Below are 20,458 nucleotides of genomic sequence, written 5' to 3'. Positions count from 1 at the left end.
TTCAACTGATTTCTAAACATATTTTTCTGAAACATAATACAATAAGAACATGATACTTACCAGTTCCTGTTTCTCCTCCACAGAGTCACACCCTCTGGACAAACATAGTGAGATCCATACTCTCTGGGTAAATAAGTGTGCATCCTCATGGACCTTGGAAGACACTGAAAAGTAAATTCCTCTATTGCTTAAGTGCATGCCTTAATGCCAGTTACTGTTCCTCTTACATACTATCATGTGGCTGGCATTCCAACTCAAATTCCTCAAAAATGAAATAAGACATTTTATAAATGAGTGAATGGTACACTTCCAAATTTAAAAAAAACGAGTCCCACTCAAGGAAGGAAAATGTACTAGACACTTCTGTGTTTAAATTCAGTCTTTAGTTAGCATGAATGCTGCAAGAAAGCATTTTGTAGACAACGTAATACAGTCCTTGCAGAGAAGGAAACTGCTGCTTCCAATAAACCCACATCATATGCATCCAGAAGACCTTTCTCTTTACAATACACAACACAGAGAAGCATAAATAATTGGCTTATTCCGAAAGAGCAAATATTTTGGGTCCACATATTTGGAAACTAAACTTTTAAAATAAAACTGATAAACATAACTACTATAAAGACTGCTGTTAAAGGAATCCTAAAATTACGAAGTATCTTTGTATATTTTTAGAGATAACATCACTGACTATTTAGAAATTAAATAATATGAGTTAAAAATGAAAATACTAACCTGGGGCAGATATTAAAATACTAACCTATATTTATATTTTATATTAAAATATAAACCTACAACATATAAAATGTCTGGAGTTCTGAGAGTCACAGTGTGGGAATTTTTAGTATTTAACAGTAATAGTGAACAACTCTTTTTACTATATAATTATGCTATTTATAAAAGACTTTACAACTGATTTAAATATGAATAATGGGAACACCAATCCTGAAATATCTTTAGCAATTTAACTACAGTATCTCATTCATTCCCTGATCACTGACTGCCATGTTCCACACGTACATGAAGGATGGGGAGAACTAGCTGAGAGCATAAAAAGAAAAATTCTGAGAGGGGAAAATAAAGAGGAGGAGGCAGACAGGAATAAAAAGGGTGTGTTTTACCCTTCTTTTAATCTGTTTCAGTGATCAGCAAGGTTCATGAGGAGGTACACATAAAAATATTGGAAGATATCTTTCCTAAAAAGGAAACACCAGTACCAATGGAAACTATCACTTGATGACTGCAAACATGGAATGAAGTATCCAGCCATGCATAATCACCAGGACACCCAAAAAGATCAGTACATTTGAAGACCATGGTTCTGAAACTGAACTTTGAGCTGGAACGACTCTGTCATTTTTCACACATAATAAATCAGATTCATCAGTAATTTCATGATTTACACTTGAACTGTAAATAAAAATTTAAAACACTGCAAAAAAAGGATGTGCCCATTTCAAAGAAATAACTAACGGACACAAGAGCTATAAATAACCATATCAAATGTTCCAGTTTATTAAACATTTTTTTGAAAAAACAAATTACAAACTGTTTACAGGGGGAGATGGCACTGGAAAGTGTGACACATTTCTATAAACAAGTAATGCCTTCTTTTCTCTCTAGTCAGTCACTTTCCCCTTCTATTCTAATCTCTCTCTAAGCCAATGAAAGTCTAATTTTGATAACATAATTTTAATTTCAGTCATAGCTATTTATTAAGCTGCTGTTGCTATTTAGTTGCTCAGTGGTGTCCGATTCTTTGCGACCCCATGATGGCAGTGCACCAGGCTCCTCTGTCTATGGGATTCTCCAGGCAAGAATACTGGAGCAGGTTGCCATTTCCTTTTCCAGGGGATCTTCCCCACCCAGGGATCGAACCTGCATTTCCTGCTAAGCAGGAGGATTCTTCACCACTAAGCTACCAGGGGACTCCTATTTATTAAATACCAACATCATACTAAGTATTCTGAGAAACTGGAGAAAAGTCAAAGACATGGTTCCCTACCTTTGAGGGACTTCTATTGATGATACACATTCCAATATTGAAAAATATCCATCTAGTTACAGCCAAGGAGCTAAAGATATAGCACAGAGCAGGGCTAGCAATGTATCTGGTCATCCTGTAAGTACACATTCTCTTCGATTCTTTCTGCTGAAATTCCCTGTATGTCCATGCACATCACTGTGGAGAAGTGGGTGGTTCCCTGTTCCCCAGTAAGAATCAACAAACAATCACACCTGCATCACCAAAGGAGGTTCTCTCCAGCCTCCTACCCTGCCTAAGGGAGCATGTGGCAAAAAGCCCACAAGTGAGTACCAAGTTCCCTTGTGTCTGGAGCTCTGAGCTATTCCAAATGGATAGCAATCTTTAAAAACTTCCTAACAGTTTAGCTGATTTTTCCTAACAATTTTATCTGGTGGCCACTTCTTCCTCTGAAACTCTTGTCAAAAGTCAGCATCCTTATGTCCCATTGCTCTTCAGAGAGCTCTTCTGAATAGAGTTCATTTCTTTGTGACCACTTTCGATGAGCTCAAGAAAAGTTACGATCATGTGAATTTTGTGAACACAAGCCATCATTGTTAGAATAGGAATGATGCTTTTCTGCACATACCTAAGTAGAAGTGGATGGGACTGTTTTGTTTCTGAGGACTGAATATTCCATACTCTCTTACAAGTTTAACCGTACGTTTAAAAAAAATGCTTGTGAGACCTCATCTAGAGAGTCAAGATGTTCTGATATGGGAACATTTTCTAGGATATCTGCCTCAACACACTGCCAAAAGGCTAGTAAATCCATACAGTTTTAAATCAAACACAGACCTTTATTACGGTGCAATATGTGAATATCTTCTTAGTTTTATAATTTTGCAAGGATTGTAGATAAACATATCCATAAATTACCCTGTGTATCATCTAAATGCCTAAAGTCAGAAACCATATTCAAGTAATAATGGTGGTCCCATTATCACAAAAATAAAAGATTTTCTAATTAAGAGATTCTGAAGTTCCAGCTCATTTTTACTGTAGGCAGGATAAAAATAACAAATGATTGAATGACTAAGAAATTCAAGTAAGAACACTGGTCTCCACTAGAATTTATCATACTGAAAGGCAGTATTTTTAGATCTATTAAGAATACTAGCTTGTGTAATTTTTATATATGCCCATAAAACAACTATATTTACAGTCAATGTTTTCATTGAATTTACTACTATCATCAGAGAATTAATGATGTTACTCTACTTTGTCTTTATGGATATACATAAAAAGAAACAACACAGATATTATTTTCAGAATGCTTTGTGGTCAGTGTACTTTTATTTTTGAGCTAAACCAGAGAAGAGTCATTTTATACCATCTGTCTATGTTCTCTAAATCCTTTGGTTAATGCTACTTCTTTTTTTTTCTTAGTGAACTGGAAGAATAAGTTACACAATTTTATGCTTCCTTTCCTGTAAAAACTCCTCATAAGATCAATTCTGACCCTGATGATTTTTCTCCATCAATCTGACATTACAGGAATAACTTCACTTTCTTCTTCACCTTACTTCACATCAGAGTGTCCTTAAATGCTTAGCCTGTCAGTAGAGACCTACTCTATTGCGGGCTTTTTATGACCTGCAGGGAGTCTGGAACATCATGCTCTGCTTATTATGTAGAACTGTGTTGCCTTTACAAAACCCTTCTTTTTTCAAGAACTTAACTTTTAACTTATCTCAGAAAACATCACCTGCAGTGAGGAAGACAGGTACTTTTATTTTTGAAGTACAAACCAAAGGAAAAGGCAATTTGTATCATCTCTTTGTGCTCTTTAACTCCTTTAGTTAAGACTATTTCTTTTTTTTCTTGGTGTATTGTAAGAATAAATTATATCATTGCATGCTTAAACAAAATATTATAGTCAAATGGAATTTTTTCAGCCTATATTTTCTCAACTGTCAAATGAGAATAAATATATGGCATGGAATTAAGAAGTTTAAGAGGATGTGTCTAAACCACTGAGCACAAAGCTTGGCCCACAGGGTGGGTTCTTCACTTTATTATCTTGGTTATCCACATTTTCTGTATTTATTTACATAGTAAAGGCTGTCTATAAAAATTTTTTAATAAAATCTTTTAAATCTACTTTTATTCAGTAGATATACTCAAATAATCACATTGGGAGAAACTTATAAGAAAGGAGAACTGATAAATCTTTTCAGAATCAAAAGATGCGGGGACCACATATACTGATCTTAAATAATCAAGTTTCATATGATTAAGTCTCCTTTATCTCTTCCCTAATATGTATCTTTCTCCCACTCCTCCCTGCAAAAAAGGTCTCCCTAGAAACTAAGTCAGCACCGTATCACTCCACTGATAGACTGTTTTTACTTCTCATCCAAGAATGCCATTAGTGGTTCAGGCCAATGTGTCATTGATCTTTCAGGTAGACGCTTACTGTCTTAGAATATTAAGCTCAATCAATGCTCATTTTAAAATTATTTTTGAGTTCCTATTTTTGCCAAGTACTGTTCTAGATTCAGGGGACAGAGTGATAAATCAGATTGACAAGACTTCTGTCCTGATGGAAGAAACAGAAAAGAATGGTAGGTGAGGTAGAAAGCTAGTAGGGTCATTTTAGAGCATGGTAAGGAGTCTTATTCTACCTGAAATGAGAAGTTACTTGTATTACTTTCCTCTGTGTGCATGCTCAATTGCTCAGTTGTGTTCAACTCCTTGCAACCCCATGGACTATAGGCTGCCAGGTTCCTCTGTCCATGGGATTGTTCAGGCAAGAATACTGGGCTGCCATCTCGTACTCCAAGGAACTGTCCTGACCCAGGGATCAAATCCATGCCTTCTGCATCTCCTACAATCGGTAGGTGGATTCTTTACCACGGAGCCACTTTTCTGTGGTTGGTATGATAAATTAGCACAAACTGAAAGGTTTAGAACAACAGAAATGTATTCCCTCTGTTCTGGAGGCCATCAGTCCTAATCAGTATCACTCAGCCAAAATCAAATTGTTGGCAAGGCCACACTCCCTCCTAGGCAGGATCAGGTACTTGCCTCTTCCAGCTTCTGGTAGAGGCAACCAACGTAGTCGTTGGCCTTCTTCGGCTGGCGGCCACATCACTGCAGGCCCTGCCTCTGTCTTCATGCTGCCTCCTCCTCCAGGTCTGGGTCCAACCTCCCTCTGCGTTCCTCTTCTAAGGACGCATGTGCTGGCATTTAGGGCCCACCCCGATAATCCAGGGTAATCTCCCTCAGTCAAGATCCGTACCCACATTTATAAAAGCTCTTTTTCTAAAGAAAGTGACATGTACAGTTCTGGGATGTGATAGGAACTGTTCTGACTACCACGCCACTTCTGTAGTTTTCATTAAAGAAGAAAAGATGATTGATCTCTCTGAAAGATCTTTAAAAGATCTCTCTGAAGATAAAAATTAACTATGTGAGATGATGAATGTATTAATTCATTTGATAGGGGTGAGCATTTCACAATGTATAATATATATTAAATCATCACTTTGTACACTTTGAATATACACAGTTTTCTTTGTCAAAGTTTATTTGTTCCTAAACAAATAAATAAATGAAAGATCCCTCTGGCCGAATGGGCTCCAGAGAGCAAAGGGAGCAACAGGTCCAGTGAAGAGGCTACTACAGTAATCAAAGGAGAGATGACTAAGGCTTAGGAACTAAAATGACATATTACATATTTGTTGACATCATGATCGGGTAATGAGACAGTGGTATAGCAGTTAAGAGGAAGAACCTGGGTGTCAGACTCCTTATTCAAACCCCATCACACCACTTGCCAGTTTTGTGACTTTGGGAAAGTTAACTGACCTAAGTTATGACCCGTATAGAACTGCCATGGGCATTCAAGGAGATAAAGATTCAACAAAGAGTTGTAAAATGTTTGACAAAGTGCTTGACACATCTTAAGACCTCAACAAATGCTAGCTATCTTTATTTTATCTTTTCCTGACATTGCACATTGGTTTTACACCATATCTTTTGGTTCCCAAAATAAGTGAAAAAACAATAACAGGATCCAATAACTCAACAAGCAGAGACTTTTTTTTGCACTTGATTTATAAAGAAGGCACTGATATCACATGGTTAATGATATCACTGTTTTAAATTTTATAAAGGACCACAGTATTTTAGAAATGTATGCTGGTAAAACAAATTCTTTCATTTTCAGACAACCAGAAGTTCAAGTCAAATATCCAAATATCCAAAATTAACTCAACTTAATATGTCACTGGGAGAATTCAAACTTAATCAACAAAGACCACAGGGGAAAAAAACCTGTTTTCTTTTTTAAAAGATATCCTAGGATTAAAAATAGATACAAGTAATTACAGTAGACCCTTGAATAACATGGTTTAGGGGTGCCAACCTTTCACTTGGTGGGAAATCCAAATAAAACTTTACAGTGGACCCTCACTGTTTCCCAGATTCGGTAACCACATATTCAACCAAAATCTGATCGTGAAGGACTGTGGTACACATTTACTGAAAAAGTTCAAGTAAAGATGGGCCCAAGCAGTTCAAACCCATGCTGTTTAAAGGTCAACTGTACATTCAGAAGTGCCTCATATCTAGAATTAGACAGAGAATTTAAATTGGAGGTCAAAATGTTTCCTTTCTGGATTCTTATTTAAATTAACCTTGAGATGAGTGATCTAATTGCACTATCATTCATCATCCACTTTGGATAGAATTTAGAAAGCAAATTGCAGAATACTACGCTTAGTTCAATTCTAATCCTGCCTCTCTTTCTGCCATTTTATTTTTAACCTCAAATTCCTTCATCTCTAAAACAGTGAAAATAGCAACCTGTTTTAAAAGCCATTTTTAAGTTAATACATTATTATAAAGATGAAATGCAAATGCTATACAACAAAACAAAAACAGAATTAAAAATATTTTGTTTGGTGAAATTTTATAATACATAAAGCCAGAAAAATCTGCATCACTTTATCTGATGTTCTTCAAGGTAAAGATAAGGTACAGCGTGAGTTCTAAAAAGCTGCTTATACTACTGTTATAAATGTGAAAAGAATCTAGAGAATGATTAACTTCTTACACAAAATACTTATTATTCATGTCTTTAAATTCTCTAAAAGTAAATCAATCAAAGAAGATTACCATTAGTAAGTATTCAAATTATTTTTCCCTGTTGATGTAATAAACTATCAATCAAGACACTCAAAACCAGCAGAAACAACCCAGAAATCTGGAAGTCATTCCTCTTTTTCCCACATTAGGTCCATCATTAAGTTCATTCTATCTCAATAAATACATCTCAGATATATCCACCGTTCTCTGTTGTCCTAATTTGCTCTCCTGCGCCAAGCCAGCTTCACATACTACAAGGACTAGAACTGCAACTTCCTCCCACTCCAATCCACTCTCCACACAGTTAGCAAAATGATCACTGCAAAATGTCAACAGGATACGTCCTTCTCAAAGTCCTGCCCAGCTTCAAGTCTTCAAGGCCTTCCACTGTTCAAAGAAAGAATGACTCTTGCATGCTCTGTCACTGACCATCTCTCTAACCTCTTCAAGTCACGACCTACCCTTACCCAGTGGACTCCACCACACTTAAGACCACTTTGAATTCCCCCAACTCCTCTTCTGCTCTCTCTGCCTGGACCACTTGTTCTCACCTCCTCAAATGGCTATCCCTCCTATCCCATCCCTTCAGCTTTCAGTTCCTCAGAGATGCTTCTTTGACCTCCCAATGCTCAGTTAGTGCCCTCACACTCCCAACTCCCCCACATCCCCCCAACTTTACTCTGTCTTTTCTGCTCACCCACTATTTTAATGTCTGTTTCCTGCCCCCTAAAAAACTTCCTTGAGGGTAAGTTCTTGTTCTGTTTACCTCTGTCTTCTCAGAGCTTAGAACAGTGGGAGGTACTCAGTAAATATTTACGAAGTCATTATTATTAAATGCTCACTTTGAGACACAAGATTGCTTTTTTATAAAATTATCTAAGAGAGTATGGCCATGCAAAAGTGAATAAAGCAGCTCTGTGTGATTTTTGTCATACTTGTATCACCTGGAAGTCACCACTCACAGAAGCAAGACAAAATTAAAGAAGGTGTTATGAGTACCAATAAATCTTAATATCTGAACATTATGATTTTAAATGATTTGCTCATAAACATAGGTTTTATTATTTGAGTTGCAGTTGCTTAAATGTTCAGCTGCCTACATTTTACATTAAACCCTCTATTAAAGTCAGTATTATTGCCCCCATTAAAAAGTCTTTCCCATTTGCTTAATTCATCAGCATTTTTACGTAAAGTCAGAATCACACATTAAATAATCCCCTACGCTTATTCTTTCATTGTTTTCCATAGTTTCTATGTCTTCCTGATACAGAATCTAATCAGGGACTGTTTTCTACCTTTTATAGTAAAGGGTAAGATAGATGAGCGTCCTAAATAAATGGCTGCTTGTTGATTAAAGAAATGAATGAAATCATTCAGCAATAAAGATTTTCTTAGTATAATACAGTCATTAGTTTACATTTTCCTTATATGCATTTATTCAGTTAATCTTCTGTATTATAAATTAAACTGAATATCTTTAGAAACTTACTAAAATCTTATCCTCTATAACTCAGTTATATAGTTTCATCAGAAACATTTGATTCTTTGTATAAATATGCTTTATATAATATTCTTTATACACTTCTATGAAATTAAATTTTTTTTAGACATTAGTATCTAATTAACTTTAGTGTGAACTCTTCGGCAAACAATTTTTTTTCAAAATAATTCAGAGACCTCTAAAGCTCACCACTGTCTATCCTTCACCTTTCATTCTTGCTTTACGAAACTTATAACTTGCAACATGCTCTCTTGGCCCGATTCAGCCTGCTCAACGCAAAGTGTAGTGTGCTCAATATTTTGAGCTATAAATCTAATTTGCTTATGCATAATAACTCCTTGGTCAAGAGGATCTATACCTGTTCCCTTCTACAAGTGTTTAACTGGTATTCCCAGGTGACACTAACACACTTAGGTCAGTTAATATCACTTCAGTTGAATGAGAAATTAAACCTAGACTGTGTAGACTTAATTCCACTGAAATTACAGAATGATCTGGGAAAAACAGACATGAAAAAGCTTCATGTGCTTTTGAATCACACGCACTACTAAAAAAAGCATTTTCTCCATTCACATCTCTAAGTTAAAATATATATATATATATACACAATATATCCATACTGCCTGCAATGTGGGCAACTTATAAAAATAACATGTCATATCCCTGATCTTCATCACTGGAAGAATGCTGTATATGCCTAAAAATAAAACCCAAGGGCACATAACAGTATTTTAAACAACATATAAGTTAATTTAAAATTATTTTTTTAAAAAGTTAATCCAAACAGAAAGCCAAAGCAAAGTCTATAAAACTCACTATCCGCAAACAGAATCCCTAGTACTATGTAACCTCCTTGACCTCATTAGTAGGTAAGCTCCCTAAGGATCCAAAAGGCATTATCTGTTGTGTTCATTCAAGTTCTGTTACAGAACACTTTGCATATGGTAGAAATAAATAATAAATAGCATGCATCAAATATTTAATATTGTATATTAATAATCAATATTAAATAAAGGAAAGAAAGTTCTAGTAGATCAAACATTTTATTAGTAACAGGAAAACTAATCTGAAGGAATTTAAAAAGCAATTAAATATAAAACTAAAACTGCAGTGGCCATAATCGAATCTCTAGTTGATGATTCTTGAGCAGTCACCAAAAGGTGACTATTAAGACTATCAGTTAAATCGTATTATCAATGTTCTAGAAATATTATTAATAATATATTTATGTCAACAGAATACCAAATAAGATTGCTATGATTTTATAAGACTAAGTTTTTTTTTTTAGCTGCTGAAAACATAATGTTTCTACTGAGAAAATGATTAGAGAAAACTTTGTAGTTTAAGATCTAGATTTCTCCATTTCCATCAGCTAAGTTCCCTAAATATTTTCAAAATAATTCAAAATATTTATAATACTTCCTCCACTCAGTGGCTAGATACAAAAGATCAGCCATCCAAAGCTCTGAAATGTTCTCCTGGCAATGACAACGTACTACCGGGAAAACATGATGAATTCAAATCTTATTTCACAGCAACTTACTCGAACTTTTGGCAAGACTCTCCGAAGTGTCTCAGCAGGGTTCTGTCGCATCAGAAGTGGAAGATTTGCAATCACGCTTGTTCCCTGGATATCCTGACCAGCACTTACAAAGAAAACACAAATTTAAGATTTGTAACTATAAATTTGTGATTATAATTTACATTGTAAAAAGCAGGGATTAACTTGAAAACAACTGCTTTTAATCATGAACACCAAACTTCTGACAATTTTAAACTTTAAATGCATCAATTAGATATAAAAATTAAGCCAGAGCTGAAATTTCATTAGGTAAATCTTACAACAAATACATGGAGATATTAATTATGTTTATGCTAAAACATGATTCTCTATCTACACACGTCTTACTGAAAAAATATTGAGACCATTATTAAATACTTACTTTAAAATTCAACCTCATTTTTCCCTGTGACCTGCCAGTTTGCTATACTTTATAAAAACAGATTTGGTAAATTTCATTTTGGTAAAATACTAATAATCATAACAATAGCAGGGACAGCAACAAAATTAGCTACAGCAGAATCATACAACTTTCTTCTAGTACAATGAAACTATCTGTTGCACTCCACTGACTCCGAATTGCCAGAAACTTAATATATATATTCTATATTCTTAAAAGTCAGTAGGGTGTATTTACATGGTACCTTTTTGATACAGCATTCATTAGGTCACTAAGGCGTTACCAAAACAATCTGTGATACTCTAGCGGCCTAAATACTTCAAATTCTTCTGAAAAACCATTTTCATGCAAAAACTTACTTGTTTTTAAAATATAAGCTAAGCAACATAAGTTGTGCAAGTACTTGAAACATAGCTATAACAGATGTCATTAAATGTGGTGCCACCTCAGAAAGAAATTCCACCTATCCTTAACTGATGCCAATTTGAATGTTAATTACTGATACCATAATATTTATTTAAGTAAAAATGATTTTAATTAACCCTCCAAATGGAATTATTTGTTAGTACACGTATGTAAGGCCTTAACAAGGGGACTTCCCTGGTGGTCCAAAGGTCAAGACTCCATGCTTCAGCCGCAGAGCTCATGAGCTCAGTCCCTGGTTGGGGAACAAAGATCTCATGTACCGCATGGCACAGCCGAAAAAAAGACCTTAATATGGATTTTTTAAAGAGTGTTTTCAAGTATTATATTTATTTCCTTCAGTGCTTTGTAAATTCTGCTAATAAGCAGCATATTCTGACTAAATGGAGCTGCCCTGCTGTGGAAAAAAGTCTTTTCCCTGTTGCAGTATCTCTGTTTAGTCACTCAGTCATGTCTGACTCTTTGCGACCCGCATAGACGGTAGCCCACCAGGCTCCTCTGTCCATGGGATTTTTCAGGCAAGAATACTGGAGTGGGTTGCCATTTCCTCCTCCAGGGGATCTTCCCAATTTAGGGATTGAACCCGCATCTCTGATGTCTCATGCATTGTGGGCAGATGCTTTTCCACTGGGCCACTGTTGCAGTATGGTAGGCTGCAAAATGTAGGCCAGTACAATCTTTCCACTATTCTCATCACTCTCTAAGTGAATACCTTAAGAGACAAAATTCAAGAAGGAAAGAGAAGGGAGGGGAAAAGGAGAGCCATGCCAAGGTGAGGAGAAGATCAAAAAAGGGAAAATAAAATTGCATATAAAAGTACTGCTTGCAGCTGGTTGAATGTCATGCATGCGTGTGTGTGCTCAGTCACTCAGTCATGTCTGACGCTTTGCAACCCCGTGGACTGTAGCCTGTCAGACTCCTCAGTCCATGGAATTTTGCAAGCAAGAATACTGGGGTGGGTTGCCATTTCCTACTCCAGGGGATCTTCCCAACCCAGGGATCGAACTCTAGTCTCCAGTGTATCCTTAACTGGTTCAGTTCAGTTCAGTTCAGTCGCTCAGTCGTGTCTGACTCTTTGTGACCCCATGAACTGCAGCACACCAGGCCTCCCTGTCTACCATCAACTCCTGGAGTTTACCCAAACCCATGTCCATTGAGTTGGTGATGCTATCCAACCATCTCATCCTCTGTCGTCTCCTTCTCCTCCTGCCCTCAATCTTTCCCAGCATCAGGGTCTTTTCAAAAGAGTCAGCTCTTCACATCAGGTGGTGAAAGGACTGGAGTTTCACCTTCAACATCAGTCCTTCCAATGAACATCCAGGACTGATCTCCTTTAGGATGGACTGGTTGGATCTCCTTGCAGCCCAAGGGACTCTGAAGAGTCTTCTCCAACCCCACAGTTCAAAAGCATCAATTCTCTGGTGCTCAGTTTTCTTTATAGTCCAACTCTCACATCCATACATGACTACTGGAAAAACCATAGCCTTGACTAGACAGACCTTTGCTGGAAAAGTAATGTCTCTGCTTTTTAATGTGCTGTCTAGGTTGGTCATAACTTTCCTTCCAAGGAGTAAGCGTCTTTTAATTTCATGGCTGCAATCACCATCTGCAGTGATTTTGGAGCCCAAGAAAATAAAGTCAGCCACTATTTCCACCGTTTCCCCATCTATTTGCCATGAAGTGATAGGACCAGATGCCATGATCTTAGTTTTCTGAATGTTGAGCTTTAAGCCAACTTTTTCACTCTCCTCTTTCACTTTCATCAAGAGGCTCTTTAGTTCTTCTTCACTTTCTGCCATAAGAGTGGTGTCATCTGCCTATCTGAGGTTATTGATATTTCTCCTGGCAATCTTGATTCCAGCTTGTGCTTCTTCCAGCCCAGAGTTTCTCATGATGTACTTCTGCATATAAATTAAGTAATCAGGGTGACAATATACAGCCTTGAACTGGTAGGCAGATTATTTACCACTGAGCCACCTAGGAAGCCCAGGTTGAATGGTGCCCCCCACCCCCATAAAATATATCTATACCATAATCCTGGAAACTGTGATGTTATCTTAATTTGAAAAGGGATCTTGAGATAAAGAGCTGGTCATGGATTATCCAGTAGACTATAAACCAAATAACAAGTGTCCTTAAAAGAGATATTCAGAGAAGACAGAATAGGAGGCAATCTGACCACAAAGCAGAGACTGGAGTGATGTTGCCACAAGCCAGAGAGTGCTGACAACCACCAGAAGCTGGGACAGACAAGACACAGATTCTTCCCCACAGCCCTGCCTGACACCTTGATTTTTGATTCAGTGGCTACTGATTTCAGACTCAGTTGCTATTTTTAGCAACTACTAGTTGCTACAAAAGTACTTGCTACTTTTAGCCTCCAGAACTGTGAGAGAATACATTTCTGTTGTTTTAAGCCATCCAGTTTGTGATGATTTACCACAGCATGATAAGAAACAAATAGACCACTAAAGAACTAAAAGAGAAGAGAAATATCTGAAAAAGTAATGTTTCATCTGACAATGCCTGGCCCAAAGTAGAGGCTTAGCAAAAATCTCTTAAAAGGATGGATGAATGGATAACTCATTGCATGAACTGATGTCACAAATATTTAATGCGAACATTCAGTAAATTTTATTTACTTACTTTGCAATTAGGAAAATATATGATCACTAATATCTCACAGATAGGAAGACAAAATATTTCATGGAAATAAAAGCAGAGAAAAAAAATTAAATGATAGATTTAAGACCCTAAATAGTTACATTAAAGGTAAATGATTTAACTATACCAGTTAAAAGACAGGGTTTGGCAGAATGGATTAAAGGACCTGACTCAACTAAATGCAGCCATAAGAAACTAATTTCAAATATAACAATATCAGCAAGTTGAAAGTAAAGGACAGAAAATGATATAACACAGAAATATAGACCAAAGTAAAGCGGTGGTGGCCAAATTAAGGTCAGATAAAGTCAACGCCCTTGTAAAGAAAATCACCAAAGATAGACAGGGACCTTGATGATAAAATGATAAAAGAGGAAATCTACCAAGAAGACATAGCAATTCTAAATGTGTATACATCAAACATAATTGCAAAATAATCTGAAACAAAAACTACACTAAAAGGAGAAGTTGTCTAGACAAATACACAGCTAGATGGAGACTTTCATACTCCTCTCCTAACAACTGATGGAACTTGAAAATCATCAAGGACATAGAACTCAACAACAACCAACAAGATCTAATTAACATTTATAGAACACTCTCCAGCCAACAACAGTAGAATACACATTCTTTTCAAGTGCTCAAAGAACATACACCATGAAAAACCACATCCTGGGCCATAAAAGAGAACTTCTAAAAACTGAACTCATACAAAGAGTTCTCTCTGACCACAATGGAATCAAACTAGAAATCAACAATAAACAGGTAACAGAAAGCTCTCCAAATTCTTGGAAATGAAACAACACACTTCTACATAACTGTGTCCAAGAGGACAATTTTTAAAAATACACTGAATTGAGTGAAAATGAAATACAAGATATAAAATTTTATGGGACACAGTTGAAGCACTACAGAGAGAGATATTTATAATAATAAATGTATACATTTATGAAAGGAAAGAGGAAAAGAGGGAAAAATCTCAAATTAGTAATCTAATTTTTCATCTTGAGTACAAAATAGTCACAATGCAAGCAAAGGAATAAAAACAGAAAACAATAGAAAAAATAAATGAAACAAAGACTTGGTTCTTTTAAAGGATCAATAATGCTGATTAACTTTTAGCAAGACTGTCAAAGTAAAAATGAGAGAAGACACAAATTACCAATGTCACAATTAAAACAGGAGATATTGCCATAGTCCCTGTACATATCAAAAAGGATAATATGAGAATGCTATAAGTGATTCTACACACATAAAACCTAAAACTTAGACAAAATAGACCAATCCGTCAAAAAACTCAAACTTCCACAATTTATCCAATACAAAATACATTATTTGAATAGTTCTACAACTATTAAGGAAGTTGAATTCATATTTTAAAACTCCTAGAAAAAATCTCAAGGTTCGCATAGTTTCACTAGAGAATTCTACCAAACATTTAACAAAGAGTTAATACCATTCTACACATTCTCTTCCAGAAAACAGAAGGGGAAAGAACACTTTCTGAAAGCACTTTAAGAAGCTCTTACTATACTGATAACAAAACCTAGGAAGATTAAAATACCAATACAGAGAGAACAATATCCTTCATGAATATAGATGCAAAAATCCTTAACGGAATATTAAGAAATAAAACATAGTAATACATTAAAAGAAGAATTATACACCATGATCAAATGGGATCTACTGCAAGAATGCAAGGCTAGTTCAATATTCAAAATCAGTGTAACCCATCATATTAACAGGTTAAAGGAGAAAAATATCAAAAGTATCAATGCAGAAGGAATATTTGACAAAATTCAACACAAGAACACTGAAATTACAAACAAAATACCATTTACAATCCCTCAAAAATGAAACACTAACAAAATCACAGGACTTGTATGCTGAAAACACAATGTTAAAAAAAATCAAAGCAGACCTAAGTAATTAGAAAAACAATCTATGTTCATAGATTGAGAAATTCAGCAAAATAAGATGTCAATTCTCCCAAATTGCTGTATAGGGTTAATACAGTTACCATCAAAATCCCAACAAGATTTTTGGGATGTAAACAATATTTTTCTAAAATGTATATGGAAAGGCAACAAAACTAGAATAGCTAAAACAATTTTGAAAAAGAATAATGTGGGAAGAATCTGTCTACTCAATTTTAAGACATTATATTGCTACAGTAACCAAGATGGCATGGTATTGGCAGGGGAATAGACATATAAATCAATGAAACAGAAGAGAAAACCCAGAAACAACCTCCATATATATACACACTCCACAAACATGCACAGCTGATTTTTGACAGAGGTGCAAAGGCAATTCAGTGAAGGAAAGAAGGATATACAGCCTTTTCAACAAATCATGCTAGAGCAGCAAGAAGACACCCGTAAGCCAGAAAACAAACAAAAAAAACCCCAAACTCCAATAAAAATAAAACCAAAATGCCTTGACCACAGTAAAATGAATCTATAAAATGTAAAGCTATAAGAACTTTTTAAAAACCCAGGAGAAAATCCTCTAAATCTAGGATTAGGCAAAGAGCTCTTAAATTTGACATCGAAAGCAGAATCTATAAAAGGAAAAATTGATAAATTGGACTTTATTGCAATTGAAAACTTTTGCACTGTGAAAGACTTTGTTAAGAGTTAAAAGACATGCCATAGAGGAGGAGAAATATTTGTAAACTACATGTCTGACAAAAGAATAATATCTAGAATATAAAAAGAACTCTCAAACTCAACAGTAAAAAAAAAAAAAAAAGCACACAATCCAGTTAGACAATGGGAAAAAAGAATGAAGAGACTTTTTAATGAAGATGATATACAGACTGTAAATAAGCACATGAAAAAGTTCAATATTGTTAACTATAAGGTAAAGTAAACCCATAATGAAATATCACTACACTAATTCACTCATTCATTGATGGTGGAAACACAAACTGGTACAGCCACTCTAGGAAAAAACTGGCAGGTTCTTAGAAAATGAAACATGCAACCAGCAATTGTACTCTTCAACATTTATCCCAAAGAAATGAAAACTTACGTTCATACAAAAACTTGTGGATGAATGTTTTGAGCGGCTCCAAAAAAATGTCAACAACCTATATATCCTTAAATGAGTGAGTGGTTAAACACACTGTAGTCCATCCATACCTACACAATGCTACCCAGAAATAAAAAGGAACAAAAAATATTGACAGATGCAACAACCTGATGAATCTCCGGAAAATTATGCAAATGAAACACTAGTCAACCCCAGAAAGTTACATACTGCATAATCCTATTTATACAACATTCTTGAAACAGCAAAATTATACAAATGGAGAAAAGATTAGGTGATTTCCAGAGTTGCGGCGGGGGCAGGAGGAAAAAGACGTGACTACTAAAGTGTAACATGCGGGATTCTGGGTGGTGGAAAGCCTACCTGTCTTGATTGTATTGATGTCAATATCCTGGTTGTGTACCATACTACAGCTTTTCAAATACTAACACAGAAGTGTTGGGCAGCACCCCACAGACCAACAAACCTTGAAGTTGCCCAGCCTCAAGACAGAAGAAAAAGCCCAGAGACAGGGGCAGAGACATTTACTGGATAGGGGATCTTTCACGGCTGAAACCAAGGGTCCTGGAGCAATACTCCACCATTTACAGCAGATGGCAGGCAGGGCATGGTAGCAATTTTTGCTTTTTCCTGGAAAGGGGCTACCAGTAAGAGGGGGAACTGACAGCAGACTGGCTCCTCAGTTACCAGGGAAAGCAGCAGCTGGGGCATTTCCCTCACAGCCCCTCAGTTAACCACCATCACAAGGGCAGATGTCTCCCTTGAATAAAACTAGGGCGTGGAGCCATTTTGGCTTATGGATTAGAACAATCACTGGCTGCAGCAGGCGGAAGCACAGTCGGGAGAGCAGGGTATAGGTGAAGCAGGGACTGGTAGGGCAGGGGATGTACAAAGAACAAGAGAACAGCCATATGGATGAAGCAGACCTGGCTAACTCTATTATTTCTTACAACTGTCTCTGAATCTATAATTATCTCAAAATAAAAAGCAAATGTTTTAAAGGTCAATGTGACAACGCTTTTTTAAAAACACATATGAACACCTCAACAGATGTAGAAATCTGACAAATACAACATTCATTCATGATTTAAAACTATCACAGGTGGGATGAATTGGGAGATTGGGATTGACATATATACACTACCATATATAAAACAGATATCTAATTAGAACTACTGTGTAACACAGGGAACTCAGTGATCTGTGGTGACCTAAACAGGAAGGAAATCTAAAAAAGAGTGGATATGTATGAATGTATAAGTGATCCACTTTGTTGTACAGCAGAAATCAACACAACATTGTAAAGCAACTATACTCCAATTAAGAAAAAATACTACCAACAAATTAGAAATAGAAGGGAACTTCTTTAACCAGATAAAGGGTATCAACGAAAAACTTATCGCTAACATCATACTTAACCATGTAAGAATGTATGTTTTCTCACTAATCATGAACAAGGTAAGAATGTTCAAATCTACTGCTTCTAAAGTTCAACATTGTGTTAAAGGTTTGAGTCAGCACAATAGGCAATAAAAAGAAACAAAAAGCTTATAGATTGGAAAGGAAGAGGTGAAACTGTAATGTACAAAATAGCTAGTAGAACTAATAATGAGTCTAGCAGTGTGGCAGGATACAAGGTCAATATACAAGTCAACTATATTTCCATATACTAGAAAAGAAAAATCATTTGTTTATTTTTGCTTTTATTTCCAATATTCTGGGAGGTGGGTCATAGAGGATCCTGCTGTGATTCATGTCGGAGAGTGTTTTGCCTATGTTCCCCTCTAGGAGTTTTATAGTTTTTGGTCTTACATTTAGATCTTTAATCCATTTTGAGTTTATTTTTGTGTATGGTGTTAGAAAGTGTTCTAGTTTCATTCTTTTACAAGTGGTTGACCAGTTTTCCCAGAACCACTTGTTAAAGAGGTTGTCTTTTTTCCATTGTATATCCTTGCCTCCTTTGTCGGAGATAAGGTATCCATAGGTACGTGGATTTATCTCTGGGCTTTCTATTCTGTTCCATTGATCTATATTTCTGTCTTTGTGCCAGTACCATACTGTCTTGATGACTGTGGCTTTGTAATAGAGCCTGAAGTCAGGCAGCTTGATTCCTCCAGTTCCGTTCTTCTTTCTCAAGATTACTTTGGCTATTCAAGGTTTTTTGTATTTCCATACAAATTGTGAAATTATTTGTTCTAGTTCTGTGAAAAATACCGTTGGTAGCTTGATAGGGATTGCATTGAATCTATAGATTGCTTTGGGTAGTATAGCCATTTTGACAATATTGATTCTTCCAATCCATGAACACGGTATATTTCTCCATCTGTTTGTGTCCTCTTTGATTTCTTTCATCAGTGTTTTACAGTTTTCTTTGTATAGGTCTTTTGTTTCTTTAGGTAGATATACTCCTAAGTATTTTATTCTTTTTGTTGCAATGGTGAATGGTATTGTTTCCTTAATTTCTCTTTCTGTTTTCTCATTGTTAGTGTATAGGAATGCAAGTGATTTCTGTGTGTTAATTTTATATCCTGCAACTTAAATAAATGAAAAAAAAAAAGAAAAGAAAAATCATAAACAGGAGGGGGAATTGGGAGATTGGGATGACACATATACACTATTGATCAGTTCAGTTCAGAGGCTCAGTGCGACTCTTTCAACCCCATGGACTGCAGTACACCAGGCTTCCCTGTCCATCATCAACTCCTGGAGCTTACTCAAACTCATGTCCATTGAGTCGGTGATGCCATCCAACCATCTCATCCTCTGTCATCCCCTTCTCCTCTTGCCTTCAGTCTTTCCCAGCACCAGGGTCTTTTCCAGAGTCAGTTCTTCGCATCAGGTAGCAAAAGTATTGGAGTTTCAGGTTCAGCATCAGTCCTTCCAATGAATATTCAGGATTGATTTCCTTTAGGATTGACTGATTTGATCTCCTTGCTGTTCAAGGGACTCTCAAGAGTATTCTCCAACACCCAGTTCAAAAGCATCAATTCTTTGGCACTGAGCTGTCTTTATAGTCCACTCTCACAACCATACATGACTACAGGAAAAACCAAAGCTTTGACTAGACAGACCTCTGTCAGCAAAGTAACATCTCTGCTTTTTAATATGCTATCTAGCTTGGTCATAGCTTTTCTTCCAAGGAGCAAGTATCTTTTAATTTCATGGCTGCAGTCACCATCTGCAAAGATTTGGGAGCCCAAGAAAATAAAGTCTGTCACTGTTTCCATTGTTTCCTCATCTATTTGCCATGAAGTGATGGGATCACATTTTTTGATTGCTGAGTTTTAAGCCAGCTTTTTCACTCTCCTCTTTCACTTTCCTCAAAAGGCTCTTCAGTTCTTCGCTTTCTGACATAACGGTGGTGTTATCTGCATATCTGAGGTTATTGATATTTCTAATCCCTGCAGTCTTGATTCCAGCCCAGCATTTCACACGATATACTCTACATATAAGTTAAATAAGCAGGGTGACAATATATAGTCTTGACATACTCCTATGCCAATTTGGAACCAGTCTGTAGTTCCATGTCCAATCTAATTGTTGCTTCTTGACCTGCATACAGATTTCTCAGTAGGCAGGAAAGATGGTCTGGTATTCCCATCTCCTTCAGAATTTTCCACGGATCGTTGTGATTCACACAGTCAAAGGCGTTAACATAGTCAATAAAGCAGAAGTAGATGTTTTTCTGGAACTCTCTTGCTTTGTCTATGATCCAACAGATGCCGGCAATTTGATCTC

The 20,458-nt window shown here is 36.2% G+C and overlaps 1 protein-coding gene across 4 annotated transcripts in view; it reads right to left on the bottom strand.

Moving 5' to 3' along the window:
- Window positions 1-20,458, bottom strand: part of PPP4R4 (protein phosphatase 4 regulatory subunit 4) — a 100,678-nt gene that overhangs the window by 50,541 nt on the left and 29,679 nt on the right. For 2 of the 4 annotated variants that reach the window (XM_043922085.1, XM_043922083.1), the window contains 2 exons: window positions 10,162-10,264; window positions 61-164 (listed from right to left, as the gene is read on the bottom strand). In XM_043922085.1, coding sequence (XP_043778020.1) covers window positions 61-164; window positions 10,162-10,264 — 207 coding nt within the window. The remainder of the gene's footprint in view (window positions 1-60; window positions 165-10,161; window positions 10,265-20,458) is intronic. The other 2 variants (XM_043922081.1, XM_043922082.1) reach the window with 2 other exon arrangements.

The sequence above is a fragment of the Cervus elaphus genome, chromosome 13 (assembly GCF_910594005.1).
Source record: "Cervus elaphus chromosome 13, mCerEla1.1, whole genome shotgun sequence".
Taxonomy (NCBI): domain Eukaryota; kingdom Metazoa; phylum Chordata; class Mammalia; order Artiodactyla; family Cervidae; genus Cervus; species Cervus elaphus.
This window is presented reverse-complemented; position numbering and strand designations above follow the sequence as displayed.